This window comes from Tetrahymena thermophila (assembly GCF_000189635.1).
Source record: "Tetrahymena thermophila SB210 genomic scaffold scf_8254590, whole genome shotgun sequence".
NCBI classification, from domain to species: Eukaryota; Ciliophora; class Oligohymenophorea; order Hymenostomatida; family Tetrahymenidae; genus Tetrahymena; species Tetrahymena thermophila.
Genome location: NW_002476361.1, coordinates 66,697 through 89,812, shown reverse-complemented (window position 1 = coordinate 89,812; position 23,116 = coordinate 66,697). Strand labels below are relative to the sequence as shown.

General features: G+C 23.4%; 5 protein-coding genes across 5 annotated transcripts; 2 read left to right on the top strand and 3 right to left on the bottom strand. All coding sequences in view use genetic code 6, as the record gives it.

The window, feature by feature from the left end:
* Positions 1-2,355: 2,355 nt before the first annotated feature.
* On the top strand, positions 2,356-7,046 carry TTHERM_00249790 (E1-E2 ATPase family protein; the record flags this gene model as incomplete). The annotated part of the gene is made up of 12 exons (XM_001019029.2): positions 2,356-2,407; positions 2,471-2,544; positions 2,652-3,086; positions 3,254-3,534; positions 3,587-3,953; positions 4,020-4,670; positions 4,729-5,527; positions 5,607-5,968; positions 6,058-6,351; positions 6,408-6,524; positions 6,598-6,777; positions 6,831-7,046. The coding sequence occupies 12 exons, from the start codon at positions 2,356-2,358 to the stop codon at positions 7,044-7,046; spliced, it is 3,828 nt and encodes a 1,275-aa protein (XP_001019029.2).
* Positions 7,047-7,481: 435 nt separating this feature from the next.
* TTHERM_00249780 (MAC/perforin domain protein) lies at positions 7,482-9,038 on the bottom strand (the record flags this gene model as incomplete). The annotated part of the gene is made up of 1 exon (XM_001019028.1): positions 7,482-9,038. The coding sequence occupies one exon, from the start codon at positions 9,036-9,038 to the stop codon at positions 7,482-7,484; it is 1,557 nt and encodes a 518-aa protein (XP_001019028.1).
* A 1,340-nt stretch (positions 9,039-10,378) lies between these two features.
* TTHERM_00249770 (MAC/perforin domain protein) lies at positions 10,379-11,995 on the bottom strand (the record flags this gene model as incomplete). Its single annotated transcript, XM_001019027.1, has 1 exon — positions 10,379-11,995. One exon carries the CDS (start codon positions 11,993-11,995, stop codon positions 10,379-10,381), a length of 1,617 nt encoding a protein of 538 aa, XP_001019027.1.
* A 915-nt stretch (positions 11,996-12,910) lies between these two features.
* On the bottom strand, positions 12,911-13,219 carry TTHERM_000249769 (hypothetical protein; the record flags this gene model as incomplete). The annotated part of the gene is made up of 1 exon (XM_012798374.1): positions 12,911-13,219. The coding sequence occupies one exon, from the start codon at positions 13,217-13,219 to the stop codon at positions 12,911-12,913; it is 309 nt and encodes a 102-aa protein (XP_012653828.1).
* A 2,668-nt stretch (positions 13,220-15,887) lies between these two features.
* Positions 15,888-21,134, top strand: TTHERM_00249760 (E1-E2 ATPase family protein; the record flags this gene model as incomplete). The annotated part of the gene is made up of 13 exons (XM_001019026.2): positions 15,888-15,900; positions 15,955-16,218; positions 16,273-16,346; positions 16,466-16,900; positions 17,319-17,599; positions 17,651-18,017; positions 18,069-18,719; positions 18,771-19,557; positions 19,718-20,079; positions 20,137-20,430; positions 20,488-20,604; positions 20,688-20,867; positions 20,919-21,134. 13 exons carry the CDS (start codon positions 15,888-15,890, stop codon positions 21,132-21,134), a joined length of 4,041 nt encoding a protein of 1,346 aa, XP_001019026.2.
* Between the last annotated feature and the right edge of the window lie 1,982 nt (positions 21,135-23,116).

Below are 23,116 nucleotides of genomic sequence, written 5' to 3'. Positions count from 1 at the left end.
ATAGCAATAATTAAAATTAGCTTTTAGGAAGAATATGGCAAAAATTTAGTTTATCATTCATTATTAAATCTAAATAGAAATAGTTAAAATGTGTTAAATATAATATTGTAGGAATTAGAAATGTGTAAGCTTAAATTGAAAAAAATTTTTTAAATCGAGTCTTAAATTTAAAAAAAAAAACTGATTTAATAGAAGATTTATTGTTTTAATCAAATAATTAATGAGTTATAAAATTAATTTGCTTGTTAAAAACTCAATTATTTTTTTTAAATAAATCCATTAAATTGAATTTTCTAAGTCATCAAATTCATCAAATTATTAATTTTTGACAGTGTATTAAAAATTTTAAGACTTTGAAAACAGAAAGTCATCAGAAATTATTTTTTCTATTTATATTTCGCTTTTGACGACTCTATTATTAATTTTAAAAATTCAATCTTACTCAAATTATCTTTATTAATTTTAATTAGATCCTGATGGAATTTGGTATTTAGAACTTAGTTAATTTTTTTAGCTAACATTTTTAAAACAAAACTAAAATACTTTTTTTAGGAATCTTTTAAATGATTTTTGATAAACAAAAATATTTATAAATTCAAATTTGATATTCAATAAATAAAAAATCTAAAATGCCCAATAGAATAATTAATAATGTTTTGTGAAATTGATTATGTAAATATTTTAATTATTGTGAATTTGATTAATTTTAATTTAATCTTTTAGAGAAAAAGAATAAATTATTCCAAAATACTTGAAATTATTACTTATGAAATTTTACTCTTTTATTTATCTATCTATCTAGATATTTAATTATATTCAATTATTTTTTGCTCAGAATTTAATAATAAATTTTAATAATTGTGTTTTAAATTAGTTTATCAGCTATTTAATTTTAGCTTTTTCTTTAGTTTTAAAAATAATAAAATATATTTTATTATAATATATTTATATTGATTCAATCTAAATTTATAAAATAGATTTTAAAATCAATGAAATGAAATGTAAATAAACATTTATTTTATGCTTTGTAACATGGGGCGAAAATTATAAAAATAAATAGATGTAAAAAATATTCTTGCGTTTGAGACAATATTAAATTTGCGCATATTTGTTAAAATTTTTATGATCAGATTTTACCAATAATTAATATATAGATATTCTTTCATATTAAAACATAATAGACAAGAAAAAACTATCTTTTTTTAAAGTATGGTTGAAACTCTGTTTTAAGAATATTAAAAATTAATAAGTAAAATAATTTATTAATTCAAATCAGTAAAAATTTATTTTTTTATTGTAAGAATTTTGTTGCAATTTTATATTAAATTGAAGAAAAAATCTTTATTTTAAGTTGATAGATAGTTAACAAATTTTTATCACATTAAAGCATCTATTACAATCAAAACTAACTATTTGCATAAATATTGCTAAAGAAAAATTGATTATGTTTGTTTCATTTAAAATATATTGAATTAGCGATACATTATTGTATGTATTTTTTTAGATATTTTTCTGTCAAAACAAAAATAGATTGGCATATTGATTATTAAATTCAATTATTATTGAGAATAGTTTATAGGATCTAAAGCTTAACATATATATCTCTAAAAATTGAGAAAAAAATAAAACTATTATTTTCTCTACAAAATTACAGATCTTTTTTATCTTAGATTATATTTATGATTCCTTAAGTGCTAATTAGATCTTCAAAATTTCTATCATTATTTAAATTAAACAAAAAATAAATATTTCCATCCTAAAAAATTATAAAAAGATAACCTAATTTAGATAAAGAGCAAATTTCTTTATTAAATTTTCAATAAATAAACTCAATTATAATATGAAAGACTAATCCATTTCGTTAGACAGCAGCTAAGATTCCATCAAACAAACCTTGTACATTTTATAAATTTAAATTATTTTGATCATTTTATTACTTTCTATTAATTTTTAAGTTAAAATGATTTCTATTTTAATTAATATTATCTGTCGATCTTCAGTTATAATATACATTTTTAAAGCTTCTACAATAAATTAAATTGGAAATTTAAAAAATAAAATTTTTTAAAAATTTTAAATAATATTTTCAATTATTTATTATTAAATTAATTTTATTGTATTTAAATTAGAATAGATTAATAGGACTCTTAAAATTATCATAAAAATGAAAGAGATTCCAATAAAGTGTTATTTTAATTACCAGAAGATATTCAAGAAGAAGGAATTATAAAAGAAATTAGTTCTTATAGAATTTAGAGTTTTAAATTAGTGCTTTCGTATATCCTCATATTTTTAACATGCGGTATTCTTTATTTATTTACTCGTTGGAATATTACTCTAAAGATTAGACTATAAATGACCAAATGCTCACCAAAAGATGCTTAATTTATCAAAGTTGTTTCTTAAGGTATTTATAATTTCTATTTAAATTTATAAATTTTAATAATAATTGATTAATATTTATTCATAGATGACTAAATCACTTTAGTAAAGGTAGAAACAAAATCTATGAAATTAGAAGATAAACCACCTTAAAACTATCTCGTAATTATTTCTTAATAAAATAAATCTAAATAAATATTTTTATAATTTTAATTTTTCAGCATATTTTAATTGATATTAAAAAGTATTATTAATTCATTATTAATTAGATTTTTAGTTACAGACTGTACACATATTATTACGATAACCTTTAAAATTGCTTTTTTCCAATATAATTTGCATTAAGTCTCTTAACAAATAATCAAATCTACTAGTAACACGGGTTTGGGGTTTCAAGTGAATCCAAATATAATGAACTAATCTCTATTTATGGATAGAATAATACAGAAATTCCAGATAAATCTACACTGAAGATATTTATAGATGAAGTTCTTTCCCCATTCTACATTTTTTAGGTGTTTAGTATAGTCCTTTGGATGCTTGAACCATATTATTATTATGCTAGTATTATCTTTTTTACATCTGCTCTCTCTTGTATTGTTAGCCTAATCGAAACTAAAAATAATTACAAAAAACTCAGAGAAATGAGCTTCTTCGAAACTGAAGTCTGTGTTTATAGAGGAGTATCTTGTTTCATTAAACTGGTATGTTAAATTATCATTATTAATAAGTTTTTTATTTAAATATTTTCATATAAAATATACTGCAATCTTTATTTAATAAAAACTATTAAGACATATTTTTCAATTAAAAATTTATTAAACAATCCTTAAATTAAAAATAAAAAAATAAAATTTTATTTAATTTAAAGAAAGGAGGTTTTACGATTGATAGAGCAATTTCAAATCACAAGAAAAAAATTAGTTCATTAGATTTAGTTCCAGGAGATATTATAGAAATTCCAGATGGATAAATTCTTCCCTGTGATGTTATTCTTCTAAATGGTTCAAGTGTCATGAATGAATCTATGCTAACTGGCGAATCTATCCCAATTATTAAATCAGCATTACCATTTAATAATAATAAATATCATCCAAATGAAGATGGAAAACAATCTACTCTTTTTGCTGGTACAAAATGCATTGAAGCAAGGTAATATTAAGCTTATTATTCATTAATATAAAATATTTCTTTTTTAATTTAGATATCACTTAAAAGGATAAGTTCCTATTTTAGGATTGGTAAGCTCAACTAGCTTTAACACTATGAAAGGTTAATTAGTTAGATCTATCTTATATCCCAAATAAAACTCTTTCTCTTTCTATGTTGATTCTTTGAAATTTATAGCAGTTTTAGCACTTATTTCGATTTTAGGATTCTTCTTTTCCCTTCCATTTTTAATTAGAGGATATCAGTTAGATTTCATCGATCTTAAAGATTTTATTTTAAATAGCTTAGATCTAATTACAATTACAGTTCCTCCTGCTTTGCCTACATGTTTATCAATAGGTATTTCATTTGCTATTTCTAGACTTAGAAAGAAATAAATATATTGCATTTCACCACCTAAAGTAATCAATTTGTGAATTTTTAGCTTTTTGTATAATTTGAGTTTATCAACTAATTAAAAATTATAGGTTAATATCAGTGGTAAAGTTACAATTATGTGTTTCGATAAGACTGGTACTCTTACTGAAGAAGGCCTTGATATGTATGGAGTAAGATCAGTAATTTACTAGGGACCTGGTAGAATTAAATTTGCTAAACTTGAAGAAGAGACTTACAGACTTGGCTTCAATAAAGATTTAAAATAAAATAATAAATCTGAGCATGAAATTTAATATGGAGAAGGAAATCCTTATTGCCTAATTGGAGATCCATAAGTTATTCTTAAAGAATGCATGGCAAGCTGTCATGGTATAACAAGAATTAAAGGTGAATTAATTGGAGATCCGCTAGAAGTAAAAATGTTTGAAGCTACTGAGTGGGAGCTGATAGAATAAAATCTTGGTGATTATAAAGAGCTAGTTTTAGCTGTTGTCAAATCTGCAAAAGGAGATTGCTTTGGGGATTTCAAAATCTAAGAAACACTTTATCAAAATACTTAAGCACAAACATAACTTGGCATTGTCAAAAGATTTGAATTTTCATCAAAGCTTTAAAGAATGAGCACAATTGTGAAAAATTTAGATTTTGATTCAGATTTTTACAAGCTTTTCGTGAAAGGCTCTCCTGAAAAGATATTCGAGCTCAGTAATCCTTAAACTATTCCTTAAAATTTTCATGATGTAATTAATTCTCATTTTTTGTTTATTTTTAATTAATAAAAATAAAATATCAAAAAAGGTATTAGATTTTTATGCAAGAAAGGGTTTCAGAGTTCTTGCATTTGGTGTTAAAGTACTGAAAATGAATTAAAATTAAATTCAAAAACTTGAAAGAGATGAAGTAGAGAAAGATTTGACGTTTGCTGGTCTTTTAATTATGGAAAACAAATTAAAACTTATAACTACATCAATTATCGAAGAACTTTAGGAGGCTAATATTCGTACAATTATGGTAACAGGTGATAATGCGCTAACAGCAATTAGTGTTGGAAGATAATGTAAAATTATAGATGAAAGCAAGAGAGTTTACTTTGGTGATTTGAGTGATGATCCAGCTCAAAAAGATAGGATTGTTTGGAAAGATTTTGAAAACGGTAAAAGGTATCTAAATGAGGATGATCTTGAACCTGCAAATGGGGTAGCCGAATACGAAGAAAAATAAATACCTGAAATTTAGGAAGAGTAAATGTTAATCTAGCAAGCATAATATTTAGAAAATAAAGATAGAAAAATATCTGTGATGATTAAAAAGATTAAAAAAGGAAAATAAGGAAAATTTTAATCTAGAAATACTTCTTAAATTATTGTTTAAAGTTCTAAAATTTATAGAGAAAGAGCTAAGACCTAAATGAATTAACAAAATAACCCTGAAAACTACAATGTATCAAACCCAGTCTCTTAAATTTATATTCAAAGAGCATTTGATTAAAGTAATATAAAATAAAACCACAGATCTGAAAGTGTTTGCTCTTCTTACAGTGATATCTAGGATGCAAATGATAGTTTAAACTAATAGCAATAAATAGCTGCCTTAAATGGTAATAATTACTAATTTATTTATATTTAATTTCTTTTAATTTAACTCATTTTTAATTTTATTTTTATTTTTTCTATTAGATGATATTCAAGACTTACTTCCTTGGAATAATGTTTAAGATAATTATACCTTGGCAATTACTGGAAGAGCTTTTTCAAAGATTATCAGTTAGGCTTCAGAAAGCAAATAAAAGGCTTAGCTATTAAGAACTATGCTTCTTAAAACATAAATTTTTGCCAGAATGAGACCAGAAGAAAAGGCTCTTTTGCTTCAAATGCTACAAGATTTACCATGGAAACCTACTTGTGGTATGTGTGGTGATGGTGCAAATGATTGTGGAGCCTTAAAAACTGCTGATATGGGTATTTCTTTATCAGAAGCTGAAGCATCAATAGCTGCGCCTTTTACATCAAAAGTATAAGATATTTCTTGTGTGGTAGAGGTAATTTTTTAAATCTAAATCTTGATTTAATCAATTAAAATAAAATATCCTTTTAGAGATTAAAATAAAAATTAATTAATTAAAAAAAGTTACTCAAAGAAGGAAGAGCAGCATTAGTTACGAGTTTTTCTTGCTTTAAGTTTATGGCTTTGTATTCTATGATTTAGTTCTTTACAACAACAATTTTATATACTGTTAATTCAGTACCAGGAGATATGCAATTCTTATATTGGGATCTTGTTATCATTATACCACTTGCTTTTCTCATGGGGCTTACAGATGCTTATCCAACACTTTCTAAACAAGTTCCTGGTTCAAGTCTTATATCTTTCCCAGTTTTATGTTCTGTTATCGGAATGACTATTTTAAATGGAGGTTTTTAAGTAAATTATTTTATTTTTCTTTTTAAATAAAATAGCTAAAAATTATTTTAATAAAGATAATTATGTTCCTTGTTTTAAGAGCCCAAAGTTGGTATATGTCAGTTTATGACAGCCATTCCTATTTAGGTGATTTAGATGATCCGGACTCTCGTAAAAGTTGCTATGAATCAACAGTACTTAATATTTATTTAAATTACTTAAAAATGTCCTCATATTACTTTAATAAAATTAATTAAAAAATAAAAGGTACTTTTCTTGTTTGCAAACTTTTAATATATTGCTACTTGCATAGCTTTCTCGATTGGTAAACCTTTCAAGAAAGAGTTTTATACAAACGTTTGGTTTACAATATGTCTCGTCTTAATTAGTTTATGCTCATTATATATTTTATTATTGCAAGATAGCTTTACAACTAGCTTCTTAAACGTATGATTTTGTTTATTTCATATCAGAAAGAATTAAAATTTTTATTCTAATAGATTTTTGAATAAGTTCAACTTGATGATAACGAACCTATATCTGAAATGCCAAGAACATTTTTAGTAGTCATTTTAGGTATTGCTTGTGCTAGTTCTTTGGTTAACATCATTTATGAAAAATATGTAGTTGCCAAATTAGCTGTCATAGTCAAAAATAAAAAAGATTAGAGCAGAAGTCAAACACTATTAGACCCTGTTTCAAAAATTAAATTTTGAATTTTCTAAAAAATATATTTCATTTTTAAAGAAAAAAAGTAATACCTGTTTTATTATTAATAGCATTTATTTTAAATAATAAATTAAATTAAAATAATAACTAATCAAATATTTATACTTGATGTAGTATATTTTAGAATACGTGTTTATAATATATATTTAGTAAAAAAAATTTTTTAATTTTAATTTTCTCATCTTATTTATTTAGAAATATATATATAAATTAATAAATAAAATCCAAATAAAAATAATAAAAATAAAAATTTTTTTAATCAAATAACAATAAAAAAATTTTAATTTTAGTTATAAAATATAAAAATTTTTATATTTTAAAAAAAATTGATTTATTAAAATACGACATATATTCTTATAAATGAAAGTCATAGGCTTCAATATTATATATAATTCAATAGATTTCTTTTTATAATTTATTTTTCATATAATATATGCCAAATTAAAAACTTAGCATCCTAAGCAACTTTGTAGCTATTACATTTAGAAATATGATCCTTAGCTTGTGAAGTATAAGTTATTCATTGTTGATTTAATGTAAAAAAGAGATGGGGCAATATCAATAACTTAAAATTGTTAATTTTAGGAACCGTTGCAGCTTTGCAAAGTTAAGGTTGAATTATTTTATGAACTTGAATATGTAATGCACTCTCCTCCTTATTTTTAGATGAAAGAAACTGTGTTAGATGATTATATTTGCATTTTAAATTATTAGAAATCAGGTTGTGCAATATTTATATTAGGGTTTTTAGTAAATAATACTGCACTAGTAATATTCTATCCATTTTAACCTTATATGTAGTTATTACTTAAAAAGTTTTAAATTTTAAAGGTATTATTTGAGTATTAGAATATTTAAGAACTTGACACTTCTTAATCTGCGCAAGCATCAATTTTACCATTTACTAACAATCTATTAGCACAGTAAGTTTATAGATATTAACTCAAATTACTAATAACTGTATTTAACTATGAAGAAGTTAATCCGTTAACAGAAAAAGAGAATTTATTCAAAAAGTCATCAAATGATAAAATTGAGATATTAATTGGCATAGGAGTGTCGAGAGTTTGCTATGCCCATGATAAAGGGTCTTAATTTGCATCAGGGGTAGCTCCTATAGAGTAAGAAGACCAGCTAGTCATTGCTTGAGTAAAATTTTGTATTTAAGTCTAGTTGTATGCACCAGAAGCGGATCCAGAAGAGCTGAAATAAGAAGCACTTACTGATAAATTTACTCCTTATTAAGTTAGCTAATTAGATTGATACTTATCCATTTGATATTTGTATCCAAAACGAGAACCAAGGTTAACCGAAGTTACAACATGAGTACCCCAAGTATCAATAAAATCATAGTAATCATTTTAAGATGTTTAGTTAAAAGCTAAAGTAAACAAAGCTTACTAGAGTTAAGGAGTAAGTTAAGCATTTTAAGAAGGACTATTGTACACATCAAGTTAAAATATCGAGCACCTAGCCTAAGACTCTATATATTAAATATTGGCAGAATTAAGTCCATCTTAGACTTCTTAATAGTCTGAACTAGCTGAAAACTTTCCTGCAAAATATTTAGCTTAGAATTGCACAGAAGAAGACAAACTATCTCTGTATTAAGAAAGTGAATTTACTTCTTAAGATTAAAATGAAACAATGCAGCTTTTTTCTACAGTTAAGCTTACATTATCGGGGACGTAATAAGAGCGATCTGGATTAATATTAGTCCATAGATTATTGTTATAATCTAATTCAAGAATGCCAGAGTTTGTAAATCCAGGGTCAAGTCCTGTAGTAGAATGAGGATTGGCAAAATAAATATTGTATCCGGATCCTAGATACTAAACATTAGGAATATAGCCAATAGAAGCTGGATCAATAGTATTATTCCAAAGTATAGTCTAGTCTTATCCTCTTAGATACCCAGCTTAGCATTAACCAATGAGTAAAATAAAAACAAGAAAAACAGTCTTCTGTCTTTTATTCATTGTAAATAAAATGAGAGTTTCAATAAGGTTTTTTTAGTTTATTTTTTTATTTGTCGTTTGTTTTATCAACTTTTTAATTATCTTCTTCTACTTTTGTGTTTTGTCCTTTTTTTTAAATTAAATTTTTCCAATTATTTTTGATAGATTTTCAATTAATTTATAAAAAAAATTCAGAATCCTACCCCTCTTTTAATAATTTATAAAATAAGATTAAATTAATTACAAATGGGATTGAAATCCTTACAATACTTTAAACTGATACAAATCCATCAACTTATTTACCTCAATTAATTACTTAAAAATATAAATTCAAAGTCTTACATTTCGAATTAAATTTCTTACAATAATTAAAGCATATAAAATAAATTCACCATTATTACATGTAAAAAAAAATGTTTAAAAATAAAATGGTAAATAACAATATAAAAAATTAAAAATGTTTTGTAAATTTCTATAAATTAAATTAAATAATTTTATTCCTTTTAAAACAAAATAATAAATATAAATATTTGCTTTTCAACATAAAATTTGAAAAACTCATCAAATAGAAAACAAGTCAGGAAATAGAATAGAAAGTTATATTCATTCTAACGCCTTGAGATAATTTACAATTGCATATAAATTTCTTACATTTAATCAATTATTTGAAAATTATAATTTTTCCAAGTATTTTTTTTTAAAGATAAGTATATTTATTCATGAAAAATGATTATATGAAACTGAAAAAAGAATTTCATTTTAGAATTTTTGAATTCTTTGAATAAATATTATTTTTATTGTTTGATATATTTTAATTTGATTTTTTTTCGCTCAAGTTAATTCTGTTATTTAAAAAAAATATTAAATGTAATAAAAAAAATAAATTGATTTAGATTTAAAATACATTTATTCAGTTTTTTTAAACTATCAAAGAGGTCTTAATTAAAATAATATAAATTTGTTTACATTATTAGAGAAAATGTAATTTGATTAATAAAAACATATAATTAAACATTAATGACAATTAAGGATATTTAAAATTTTAATATACTAAAGCTCCATATTATTTGATACTCAATATTTTAATATTGATAAGATATCCATCCATCCATCATTTTTTTAATTATTAAGAAGTTGAAGAAAAATATTGATACATTTAGTTTTTAATAAAATTATTTTACAAATGTTTATTTATTTTTTTATTAAAAAATGAACAAATGAATGAATAAAATAGATAATAAAAAGCAATTTAATTGATAAATATATATTTATATAATTGCATTCATTTTTTAAATTATCTAAAATTACATAGTAAATATTTATTTATAAAGACTTAAATAAAATTAATGACTAGTATTTAATCAAGAATTCTTTTTAGTTTGAGTGTTTTGTATTAATTCTATTACTTGACATTCGAAACAAGAATCAGTTACCATTGTTCTAAGAATCCCTTAGCTGTCAAATCCTAAACATTTTGTTGGATCGCTCTTAAATTGCAAACTAAATATATTGTCATCATACGCAATATAAGAAAAAGTTGCGTTATCATTATTTGGGCAACCACTAATTGTTGCTGGCTCACCAAGAGTTGGATTTCCTACCAAACACATGTTATTACCAGCAGTAGCAACTATACTGACATAATATGTTACTTAGCCGTTTAAAATTTGATTGTTATTTTTGAAGAAAAATCTATATCCAATTGTATTCTCAATAGGAGAAAGTTAAAGCTGTGTGTTGAAAGTTGTTGCATTCTAGTAATAGGCAGCTATTTAAGTTCTTGTGATGTCTAAGAGAGATACATCATAATAAGTTACTGTTTATTCTTATTAGCTAAAATTATAATCACTTTAACTATTGCTATTGCATTAATCTATTTATCCGTTTGGCAACAATCTCTAAGAGCAGTATGAGTTTCCATATAATCTCAGTTTATAATAGAGCTATAATATTTGAGAACTTTGCAAAATACTATTGTTACCTTAAGTGAAAATATTAAGAGCCTCGTGATAAGGAGTTATTGAACTCTTGATTGGCATCGGTTTCGTTAGAGTTTGAGAAGCCCAATTTGCAGGATCATTATTTACATCAGGAGTGGCTCCAATCGAATAAGAAGTCCATTTTTGGATTGATTAGCTAAAATTATCCAAATTATTCTATTCTATCTGAGTGTTAGTTCTACCTCTCACATTGAATATAGTTGCACTTGCAGAAACATCTATCCCTTAATTATTCATGCTTTAGATGTCAGAAGTGAGTAATTAGAATTTATAACCAAAGAGAGAGCCTAAATTAACAGAGGAGACAACATGTGTACCCCATTTGTCGAAGAAATCATAATAAGCATTAGCTTCTGTATTACTACTGTTGCCTTAGATTGAGATAAGATTTTAAAAATCCATCAAAATGTCATTAGTAAATTGAGCATGATAAGTAGGAGAATCAATTAAATCTAGTTGGAAAACAGAACAACTTGAATGAGAAACTATATATTAATACTCACCACTTTCCATATCGTTTTGCATGTCTTAGTAATCAACACTAGCTCTGAATCTACCACCAAAAAAGGTTCCCTTAATAGAAACTGAAGCTTCCAAGCTGCTTGTGTAGTCCATCATAGAAGCAACTTATCTTGCAGTAAAAGACATGGTGCAACTTTTTTGCTAAGATAGAAAAACACCATTAGGCACAAAGTAAGTTCTTTCGGGATTTACATTTTACCAAAGGTTATCAGTATATGTTAAATTAATAGCTGCAATATTTTTGTAACCAGGATCAAGACCTTATGAAGAATGAGGGTTTGAAGTAAAAATATTGTAGCCCTATCCTAGATATTACACATTTGGAATATACTAAATAGATTAGGTATTTATACTATCGTTCCATTAAAGTGTATCACTTATATCATTGCATTTGATGCAAGAAATAATTAAAGTTATGATTAAGATACTTTTAATTTTTGTTTTTGTTGGTTTCATCTTATTAGATATGTTTGATTGAATTTTTAGGTTTTGATTATATTTTATAGAAATAATAAAGATAAAATATTGAATATTTAATTAAGAGAAAATAGACAATATTATTTACAATTTAACATATTTTTCTTACAGACCTACAATTCAAGCTAAAATTAAACGTATTTAATTTATGTTTATTACAAAATTAATAATTCAGGCAAATTTACTTTAATTAAAATAAAATAGATAAATCTATATTGTGAAAATTGCAACTTAATTTGTTATTTAAAACAATAATTTTTATACAAAATATTTTTTTAAATGTACAACTTATTAAAATTTCACTTGAAAAAACAGTTTTTAATGAATTATAAAATTCAAATAGATTTAATAAAATAATTATAACATTTTTTTTAGCTTTTGAATTTCTTTTGTTTTCAAAATAAATACCCTATCCCCCTACCTACCTACCCGTTTATATAATTAAATTAAAAATGTAAGTTTTTATCATCAAAATATAACCCTTATTAATTAATAACTTTTTTTCCAAGTTAAATCGATTTATCTATTTACATAAATTAATTATTTAATGAATAAATCACCTCTTTCTGAATTAAAAACAAGAATTCAACAGTGATTTAATAATTTAATAAACAAAAATATAAAATAAACATTCAATAAAAAAAATATGAAATCAAAAATGATTATTAAAAGCATTAAGTTAATATTTTCTTTAGCTTTACTGCTTAATGTAATTTATGCTTAGCAGCCTGATTAAATTATGTTCTGGAATCAAACCATTTCTCAAGGTTAAATCTCGTACATTCCTAATATTTCTTATCTGGGATAAGGGTATAACATATTTTATGGCAATCCTCTCAGCAATAGTGGAATTGACCCTGGTTTCAGAAATCTTCCTACAGTTGATTTGCTTTATCAAGATAATCTTTGGGATTCAGTCAGCCCTGATAGAGCGTATTTCATACCTGATGGTGTCAGATTAACCATTGAAAAGAGCTGTTTGATAACTTTTAGTTCAAAAGATGTTTCCACACTTAATGATTACTAAAATAGCTTATCTGCTTAAGTTAATGGTAAAGGAAGTCTTTTTGCAGCATCATTTTCTGCTAGTGCTGATTTCTAGTAGATGTAAGATACCCTTTCCTAAAAGGATAATTAATGCATCCATTCGTTTGCTACTTGCTCTGCTTTTGACTTGAGCTTTTACAACGACCCAAACAGCATTCCTTTACTTTCTTTATAGCTTGTAGATAAAATTCAATAATTGTATTCATATTCTAATTATACAAATGAGAGAGAATATTATTATGATTTTTTCGACTCCTGGGGTACTCATGTTGCTACTTCTATCAAACTTGGTTCTCTATTTGGTTATTAATTTATTATGAGTTCTTCATCAGTTTAGTAACAATCTAATCTTGGTTTTGATGCATCTGTAGGAGCTTCTCTTTACGGTGTTCAAGGTAAAGTCTCAACTGATTACTCTTAGTAATAACTTAATAGTTTCTAATCATCCTTAAAGAGTTGGTCATCTTACTCTATGGGAGCTACTCCAAATGCTAATTTGGATGCATCTGAGTGGGCTACTCAAACACTAGATACTCCAATGCCTATAAAAACAGACCTCACTCCTATATATGAATTTATCTCTCAATATTAGAATAATCCTGCAATCCCCATAGACTCTGCAACTCTTACTTATGTAGTAAATGCAATGTAAAACTATATTATCTAATATTGTTACGACAGATTATAATTCTAATCAAATTTGGATAATTGCTCTGGTTATGTTAATTCTTCTTCCGATCCATATGTAGGGTCTAGATAAATAATGAATACTAAGAGTGCAAAGTTTGTTTCATATAACTTAACTGCTTAATCTGTATTCTAACTATCAAACAATTCCACCACAAGTAATTCATATATAATAACTAGACCTACTAATGATGAAAATATATACTAAATTTAGTTAAATACCATTTAATAACAGTGCCTAGGAGTAACCGCTGCTTAAGATAACCAGCCTTTAGTGGTCAAGAATTGTAATTTAGATTCCTTGACTTTATTTGAAATAGATGAAATAGGGTAAGGTTTCTAATACTTAAAATTGATGGGTTCTTCATATTATATGACAGTATAATCAACATCTGGGTTATCTGATACATAAGATAATGCATTAATAGTGCTAACTTAAAATTAGAATTCATGTAGAGGATGTACATTTTTTTAAGTTTCATGAGAAATATTAATTCAAATAAAAATATATTTCATTAAATGAAAAGCAAATATATTTTACTCTTTTTGTAAAATTATATAATATATTTTTTGAAGTTCTAAATATAATAAAAATATTTGTTTTAATAAAAAATAAAATATTAATAGAAATTTACAGTATTTTTTTTACAATTTCATAAAATTTACTTACTAACTTATTCTTAAAATATAATTATTAAGATTGTTAAATATTGATGAAAAAACAGTTATTAATCAGAATTTTTAAAATATCTTTAAGGGATTTTAATAACATTTTTGAAGTATATTTATTTTTCACTCTTTCTTAAAATTGATTTTAATTATCAATGAAAATGAAAATTTTCTTAGATTTAAAATAATTTAAATCCGCTTTAATTAAACAAGAAATATATAGTATTTTTTAGAGATTTTAAAAAATTTAATAATTTTAATTGAATATTTTATAAAATAATTTTTAAATTACCAAACCTCATTTAATTCTAAATTTAAGTTATGTGAAAATAATATTTTCAATAATTTTTTTAAGAACTTACTAAAATAATTAATTACACTTATATACCGTCTATTCTCATAATTAAGCTTTTCTTTTTATTAAGGTGAGCTCTAAAATAAGGTGATAAGGTGGTACTTTTTGAAAAATAAATTTTTTAAAAAGTCACCTGAATATAGAGAATAGATGGTATTTATTTAAATAAATACTTTTAATTTGAATTGTTATAAGGAGTGATAACTATAAAAATAATTTGTTCAAGGTTTTTTTCTTTTTTAATATATGGTATTAATAAATAGCAATTAGTTTTGATAATAATTCTTTAATTTTTTCAATTCTGATGAATTTTCTGATAAATTATTATTAAATCAATTACTATTTTTGTTAAGAAAAATAAATTTTGTGATCATTTTAGTTTAAATTTTTTAATTAAAAACAAATCATCATTAATTTGTTTAAAACAATTATCTTTCTCAAATTTTAGCAAAGGCATAAACATTAATCTAATTGAATTACAAAAATAAGTAAATATTTTATTTCTCAATCTTTTTCATAATCAAAAAGTCAAAATTTGACCTGCTAATTCAGAATTTTTATAATAAAAAATTGAAAATAAATATTAGATAAATATATCAATAAATAAGTATTTAAATTTTTAAAGCAGATAAATATAGTTTTTATCTCAAATTTAGTAGCAAGAATTCTTTCCACAAGTATGGCTAATTCTACTTCTCTAAATATTAGTGCAGATTCAATATAACTAGCAATGTAAATAAAAATAAATTATTTTTTTATGCTTTACTCTTATTCAAATAAATTTATTAATTTTAAATATTTATCCAACACATAAAAGTAAGATTAAGGGTAAAGAAGGTATAGAAATTAGATAAATTTATAATATCTATTTAAATTTAAGGTATAAATTAACAATATTTAAGAAGAATTTAAAACTTTTATTATATTAATATATATTTCGCTTTAAACACCTTACTTTGATTCAGCATAAATAAAATTTAAAGCCTTCTAAAGTTTTTTTATCATAGCTTTTCTATTGAAAATTACATTATTATTTCTATTAAAATTGAATAAAAATCACTTAAATTTTACAGGATATATTAAAATAATTATATTTGAAGAAAAAATTATTAAATGAATTACTTTGGTTTATAAATTATTTAACTTGTATTTATAAAAATAATTAGAATAAATAAATAAGAATATCCAAATAGCAAAATATAAGATTATGATCCTGATAAAGTATATTTTCAACTACCATAAGACGTCTAAGAAGAAGGGATAATAAAGCATATAGACTCATATAGGATTTAAAATACTAAGCTGATAATTTCATACTTCCTTTTTTTTGCAACTTGTGGTATTCTTTACTTGTTTACTCGCTAAAGCATTGCTTTTAAGATCAAGCTTTAGCTAATTAAATGTCAATCATCTTAGGCTAAATTTATGAGGATTGTTTCCAAAGGTAATTATTTTATTAGCATAAAATTAAAGCTAATCATCTTTACTATTTCAATAGACGATTAAATTACTTTAGTGAGATTAGAAACAAAATCAATGAAGTTTAATGATAAACCATAGCAAGATTATCTAGTAATTTGTTAAAGACTGTATTATAAAAATTTAAATAAGCAAAAAACTTTTAATAATTTAATTATTTATTTTGAAATTGAGAAAAGTAAACACGTAACATACTTTTTTTATTAAAATAGATATTTAGTTATAGACTATATACTTATTATTATGACAGCATTTAAAATTGTTTTTTACCTATATAATTTGCAGTTAATCTCTTAACTAATAACGAAATATATTAGTAACATGGATTTGGTATCCAAAGTTAGGACAAATTTAAGGATTTAGTTTCAATATATGGATAGAATAATACTGAAATCCCTGATAAATCCACCATAAAAATACTTATAGATGAGGTTCTTTCCCCATTCTACATTTTCTAGATCTTTAGTATAATCCTATGGATTCTTGAACCATATTATTACTATGCTGGAATTATCTTTTTTACTTCTGCATTGTCATGTATTGTAACTTTAATCGAAACAAAAAATAATTACAAAAAACTTAGAGAAATGAGCTTCTTTGAAACTGATGTCTTTGTTTACAGAGGAATTTCTCAATATATCAAATTAGTACATTAATTAATCATTAAAAATATAAAAATTTTTAAAATTTTTGTAATCTAATTCTGCTTTGAAGCAGATTCATTTTTAAACCTTTTTTTAAATTTTTAAAATAACGAAAATGTCTTTTAAATTTTCTAAGAAATAATTTAATTTTTATTTTTTTTAGTAAAACTAGTTTTATAAGATTTAATTATCTATTCTAAAACTTATTTATTTTTTAAAGAATTTCAACATATCGTTTAAAAATCTATCTATTGTGTAAATTGAAAGAATTCAAAATACATAAATTATTCGAATATAAAAATCTGGATATTTTATTCTAACTTCTATAAAATATGAGGAGTTTAATTATTTATTTATTTATTTATCCCCCCTCTATATTTTTTAAATATTAAATCTATTTACTTTTATATTATTTAAAAAGGAAGGAGGATTTATCATAGACAGAGAAATTTCAAACTATAAATAAAAGGTTAGTTCTTTAGATTTAGTTCCTGGAGATATTATTGAAATTCCAGATGGGTAAATACTTCCATGCGATGTTATCCTTTTGAATGGATCAAGTGTTATGAATGAGTCTATGCTTACTGGAGAATCTATACCAATAATAAAACCTGCTTTACCCTTTAGCAATAGCAAATATAATCCAAACGAAGATGGTAAATAGTCAACTTTATTTGCTGGAACTAAATGCATTGAAACAAGGTAAAATATTATTTATTGACACATGTACACATTAAATATTTATTTAACAAGATATCACTTAAAAGGTTCTGTGCCAATACTTGGTTTAGTAAGTTCAACTAGTTTTAACACAATGAAGGGTTAATTAGTCAGATCTATTCTCTATCAAAAACAAAATTCATTTTCATTTTATGTAGATTCTTTGAAATTTATTTTAGTTCTGGCGTTAATCTCTATTTTAGGGTTCTTTTTCTCTCTTCCATTTTTAATTAGAGGTTATAATTTACATATCATAGAGTTAAGAGATTTGATTTTAAACAGTTTGGATTTGGTCACTATTACTGTTCCTCCTGCTTTACCAACTTGCTTATCAATTGGAATTTCATTTGCCATTTCAAGACTGAAAAAATAAAAAATTTATTGCATCTCACCACCAAAAGTAATTAATTAATAAAACTTTAAATATTTTAAAATGTATTAATAATTTTAGGTTAACATTAGTGGTAAAGTTACAATTATGTGTTTTGATAAGACAGGAACTCTTACTGAAGAAGGTTTAGATATGTATGGATTAAAGTCAGTTAATTATTAAGGACCTAATAAAATTAACTTTGCTAAGCTTGAAGAAGAAACTTATAGGCTAGGAATGGGTAAAGACTTAAAGCTAAATGGCAAAGTTGAGCAAGAGCATATATATGGAGAAGAAAATCCTTTTTCTTTGATAGGAGATCCTGATTTAATTTTAAAAGAATGCATGGCTAGTTGTCATGGAGTAACAATAATCAAAGGCGAGTTAATTGGAGATCCTTTAGAGGTAAAGATGTTCGAAGCTACTGAGTGGGACTTAATAGAATAAAATTTAAGTGAATATTCAGAGCCCGTTTTAGCTGTTGTCAAATCTACAAACAGAAATTTAGTTGAGGAATAGAAAATAAAATAATAATTCAATTAGAACAATTAATCACATACTAAATTAGGTATCGTAAAAAGATTTGAATTCTCCTCAAAACTTTAAAGGATGAGCACTATTGTAAAAAATTTAGATTTTAATACCAACTTTTACAAGTTGTATGTCAAGGGTTCTCCTGAAAAAATTTTCGAATTGAGCAATCCTTCTACTATCCCATAAAATTTCCATGAAGTAATTGAGACTAATTATTATTTGATTAATAAATATATTTATCAAAAAAAGGTTTTAGATTTTTATGCAAGAAAAGGATTCAGAGTTCTTGCCTTCGGAATCAAAGTACTCAAAATGAATTAATTTTAGATCCAATAGCTAGAAAGAGATGAAGTAGAAAACAATTTGACATTTACTGGTTTATTAATTATGGAAAATAAACTGAAGCCTATCACAACATCTATTATTGAGGAACTTTAAGAAGCAAACATTCGCACAATTATGGTCACAGGTGATAATGCACTTACAGCTATTAGTGTTGGAAGATAGTGTAAAATTTTAGATGAGAAAAAAAGAGTTTACTTTGGTGACTTAAGTGACGACCCAACTCAAAAAGATAAAATTATATGGAAAGATTTTGAAAACGGTTAAAAGTAACTAAAAGAAGACAATCTAGAGCCTGAAAATGGAGTGATAGAATACAAAGAACATTAAATTCTAGAAATTTAAGAAGAAAAATTAATAATTTAGAAGGCACAATAATTAGAAAGTGTTGATAGAAGAATTTCTTTGATGTAATAAAATTAAATGAATAAATCTAAAAAAAGGAATCAAACCTAGTTAGTTGTGTAAAGTTCAAAAATTTATAGACAAAGAGCCAAGACTTAAATGAGTCAATAAAATAATTAATAAGCTTTGACTGAATAAGAAGAGTTAAAATCTTAACCTAATATAAAATAATAAAATCAATAGTCAATTATTATACAATATTCATCAGACAGTAATTAAATCTACAATAGTGACAAGTAAAATCAAAGTTCGGGATTGTAAGAACAATAGGAAATAGCTGCTTTAAATGGTATTTTCATTTTTATTTAACATAGCATCAATTAATTGTTTTAATCTCTTTTTTTTGTAATTGTAAAATTTCTTATCTAACTAAAATATAGAAAAACATTTATTTTAAAGAAGTTAGCTTTTATTTAATTAAAAATTTTTCATCTCTATAAAAATATTAGATGATATTTAAGATTTAGTTCCTTGGAATAACTCTGAAGAGAGCTATACTTTAGCTATTACTGGTAGGGCTTTCTCAGCGATCATTAATTAGTCTAATTAAAATAATGAAAAGGCTCAACTTTTAAGAACTATGCTACTTAAAACATAAATTTTTGCAAGAATGAGACCTGAAGAAAAAGCATAGTTACTTTAATAGCTATAGGAGTTGCCTTGGAAACCTACTTGTGGTATGTGTGGTGATGGAGCTAATGATTGTGGAGCTTTAAAAACAGCAGACATGGGAATCTCTTTGTCAGATGCCGAGGCTTCAATAGCTGCACCATTTACATCTAAAACTTAAGATATTTCTTGTGTAGTCTAAGTAAATTTCAAAATTAAAAAATTTAATTTTAATTTTTTGTTAAATAAAATAAAAAAGTTACTCAAAGAAGGAAGAGCAGCACTAGTGACAAGTTTTTCATGTTTTAAGTTTATGGCTTTGTATTCAATGATTTAATTTTTTACTACAACCATTTTATATACTGTTAACTCTCTACCAGGGGATATGCAATTCTTATATTGGGATCTTGTTATCATTATACCTCTTGCTTTCCTAATGGGCCTTACTGACTCTTATCCCACTCTATCTAAGTAGGTTCCAGGTTCAAGTCTTATTTCATTCCCTGTATTATGTTCTGTGATTGGAATGACTTTTTTAAATGGAGGATTTTAAGTATTAACTTTAGATTTAAAATAAAATAATTCATTAATTTATACGGTTTTTTAAAAGGTAATTATGTTCTTTATCTTAAGAGCTCAAGGTTGGTATATGTCAGTTTATGACAGTCATTCTTATATAGGTGATTTTGATGATCCAGATTCTCGTAAAAGTTGTTATGAATCAACAGTAATTCAAAAAAATTAATATTCATAATTAATAAAATATTTCAATAAAATGCTAACTAAATTATTTTTTATCTAAAATAAAAGGTGTTATTTTTATTTTCTAATTTTTAGTATATTTCTACTTGTGTAGCATTTTCAATTGGCAAACCGTTCAAGAGAGAATTTTATACAAATAAATGGTTTACAATATCACTCTTTTTGATTCTCATATGCTCTCTTTATATTTTACTTTTACATGATAGCTTCACCACTAGTTTCTTAAACGTAAAAAAAAAATCATTGATATTTTTTTAACAATTTAAATATATAATATAGATTTTTGAGTAAGTTAAGTAGAAAAATGCTGAACCAATATCTAAAATGCCTTATAGTTTTCTATTAGTCATCTTAGGAGTAGCTTGTGCTAGTTTTATAGTTAACATTCTATATGAAAAATATGTGGTTGTAAAATTAGCTATCATGTTTAAAAATAGAAAAGACGAAAAAAGAAGTAAAGAAATCTTGGTACCTATCTAGAAATTTTAATCTTGAACTACTTTATATATATATAAGTTTAAAAATAAAAGATGCAATTTAAATATTAATGAAAATAAGATTTTTGTTATTTTTATTTATTTTTATAAAATTTCAATATAATTTATATTTTTATTAACTAATTTTAAGGATTTAAAGTGCTTTTTTTAGAGTTTTTCTATTTAACAATAGATATTTCTTTTTAATTTTTATAAATGTTCACTAGACATTAATTAAAACATAAAAAAGTAAGAATATAAATTGTATTCTTTTAAAAACTGAATTAATATAATGAAACAATTGCATAGCTATTTAAAAGCTAATAAAATTAAATATTAATATAAATAAAAATATAAATATGTAATTTAATTCATTTTAGAAAATTGAATTATTCAATAAATAAATATACTTTCTTTTGATTAATACTCAATAATAAATATCATATTTAATTAGGAGGAAAACAACAATAATTAAGAAGAAAATTAGCATTATAGGATTTTTATAGAAAAAATAGGGGGATAAATATTTTTTATAAATCTTGAAAAAAACAAATAGCTATGTTAAAATATTCTGTAGAAATAGATGATTGTTTATAATATTAAGAAAAGGAAGATAATAATAAAATTATAAAGAGTGAAGGAGGTGAATCAAAATATTAAATTTATGTGGTCATTAGCTTATTGTTTAAAGAATTTATAGGCGCTATTGTTTAAAAGGATATTAAAGATAAAAGATTAAGCTCGCTTAGCTCCTAAGATCCGATTCATGATATCAGAAACTCATCTTTCAAAATCAAAAAATAAACTTTTTCTTTATTAAAAAATTAAAAAAAATATAATTGATGTAAGTGATATTAAAAAATTCTATCAACTCTAAATAATAATAGTTATTAATTTTTCTTTATTATGTTAAAAATTTAATGTTACAGAGTTAATTTATTGGTGTTTATTAAAGTATCTTAATATTTATTAAAGATTTTCTTTATTTAGTTGAAATTAAGAGTAGATAATTGCAATCTTACACAATTTACTTTATAAACCTGTCATAATTTTTAGGATATAGAAATTAATAAAATCTTAAAATTAAGTAAAAAATTTTTAATATGATTGATAAATAAAGATTTTTAATATATTTTTAATTTTTTTTAATAAAATAAAATATTAAGTCCTTAAAAAATGTTTAAAGAATTAGCATTAGAAGTAATTAATATTATAAAAATAAAATATTTTGAAGATCTAATTAGTATTTTTCGATTTTGAAATTATTAGAAAAATCAAACTATAAAGTTTAAAATGAATGAATTTTTAAATCATTTTCATACAAATAGTCAATTAATAATATTGCTATCATGATGGAGTTTAAATAATTGTATTTCATTTTTATTGAAAAAATCAATTATTAAGCATTTTTTAGTTTGTTACCTTTTAGAAAAACTAAACATTTATTATTACTGAAATAAATGGATTTTTTATCTCTCTTTAATTTAAAGGATCATTCATTTAAGTTTATTTTTAGCTTTTATATGAATTGGACTTAAGATGAATACAAATAAAATAAAATCATGCTAAAATAATTTAAATTTGGTTAAAAAAATCTAAAATATCATACATTATTTTTAATTTAATAAAAAAGTTTGTATTTTAATTTACAGCTATAAATTCTTGTATAGTTATACTTGATTTGTAAATTTTAATTGCTAATTTATTCAATTCGGTGAGTAAGATTTTATTTTTCTTTCTCATTTGCTTAACTTTGCTTACTAAAAATATATAATTTACATATCATTTAATTTGACTTACTTGTTAACTAATTTTAGTTATACTCTCTCATCCAATCCTTCTATATGTCTTTTAAGTCTAAATAAATATTTTTCTATCATTCTTTTATTTAAGTTCATTTACAAAAAGAAAAGTATTATATTTTAGTATACTTCAAAAAAAAATGAGGGAAATTAAAGATATAGGCAAAGAATTAAATATGATGTAAATTAATATGAGTAA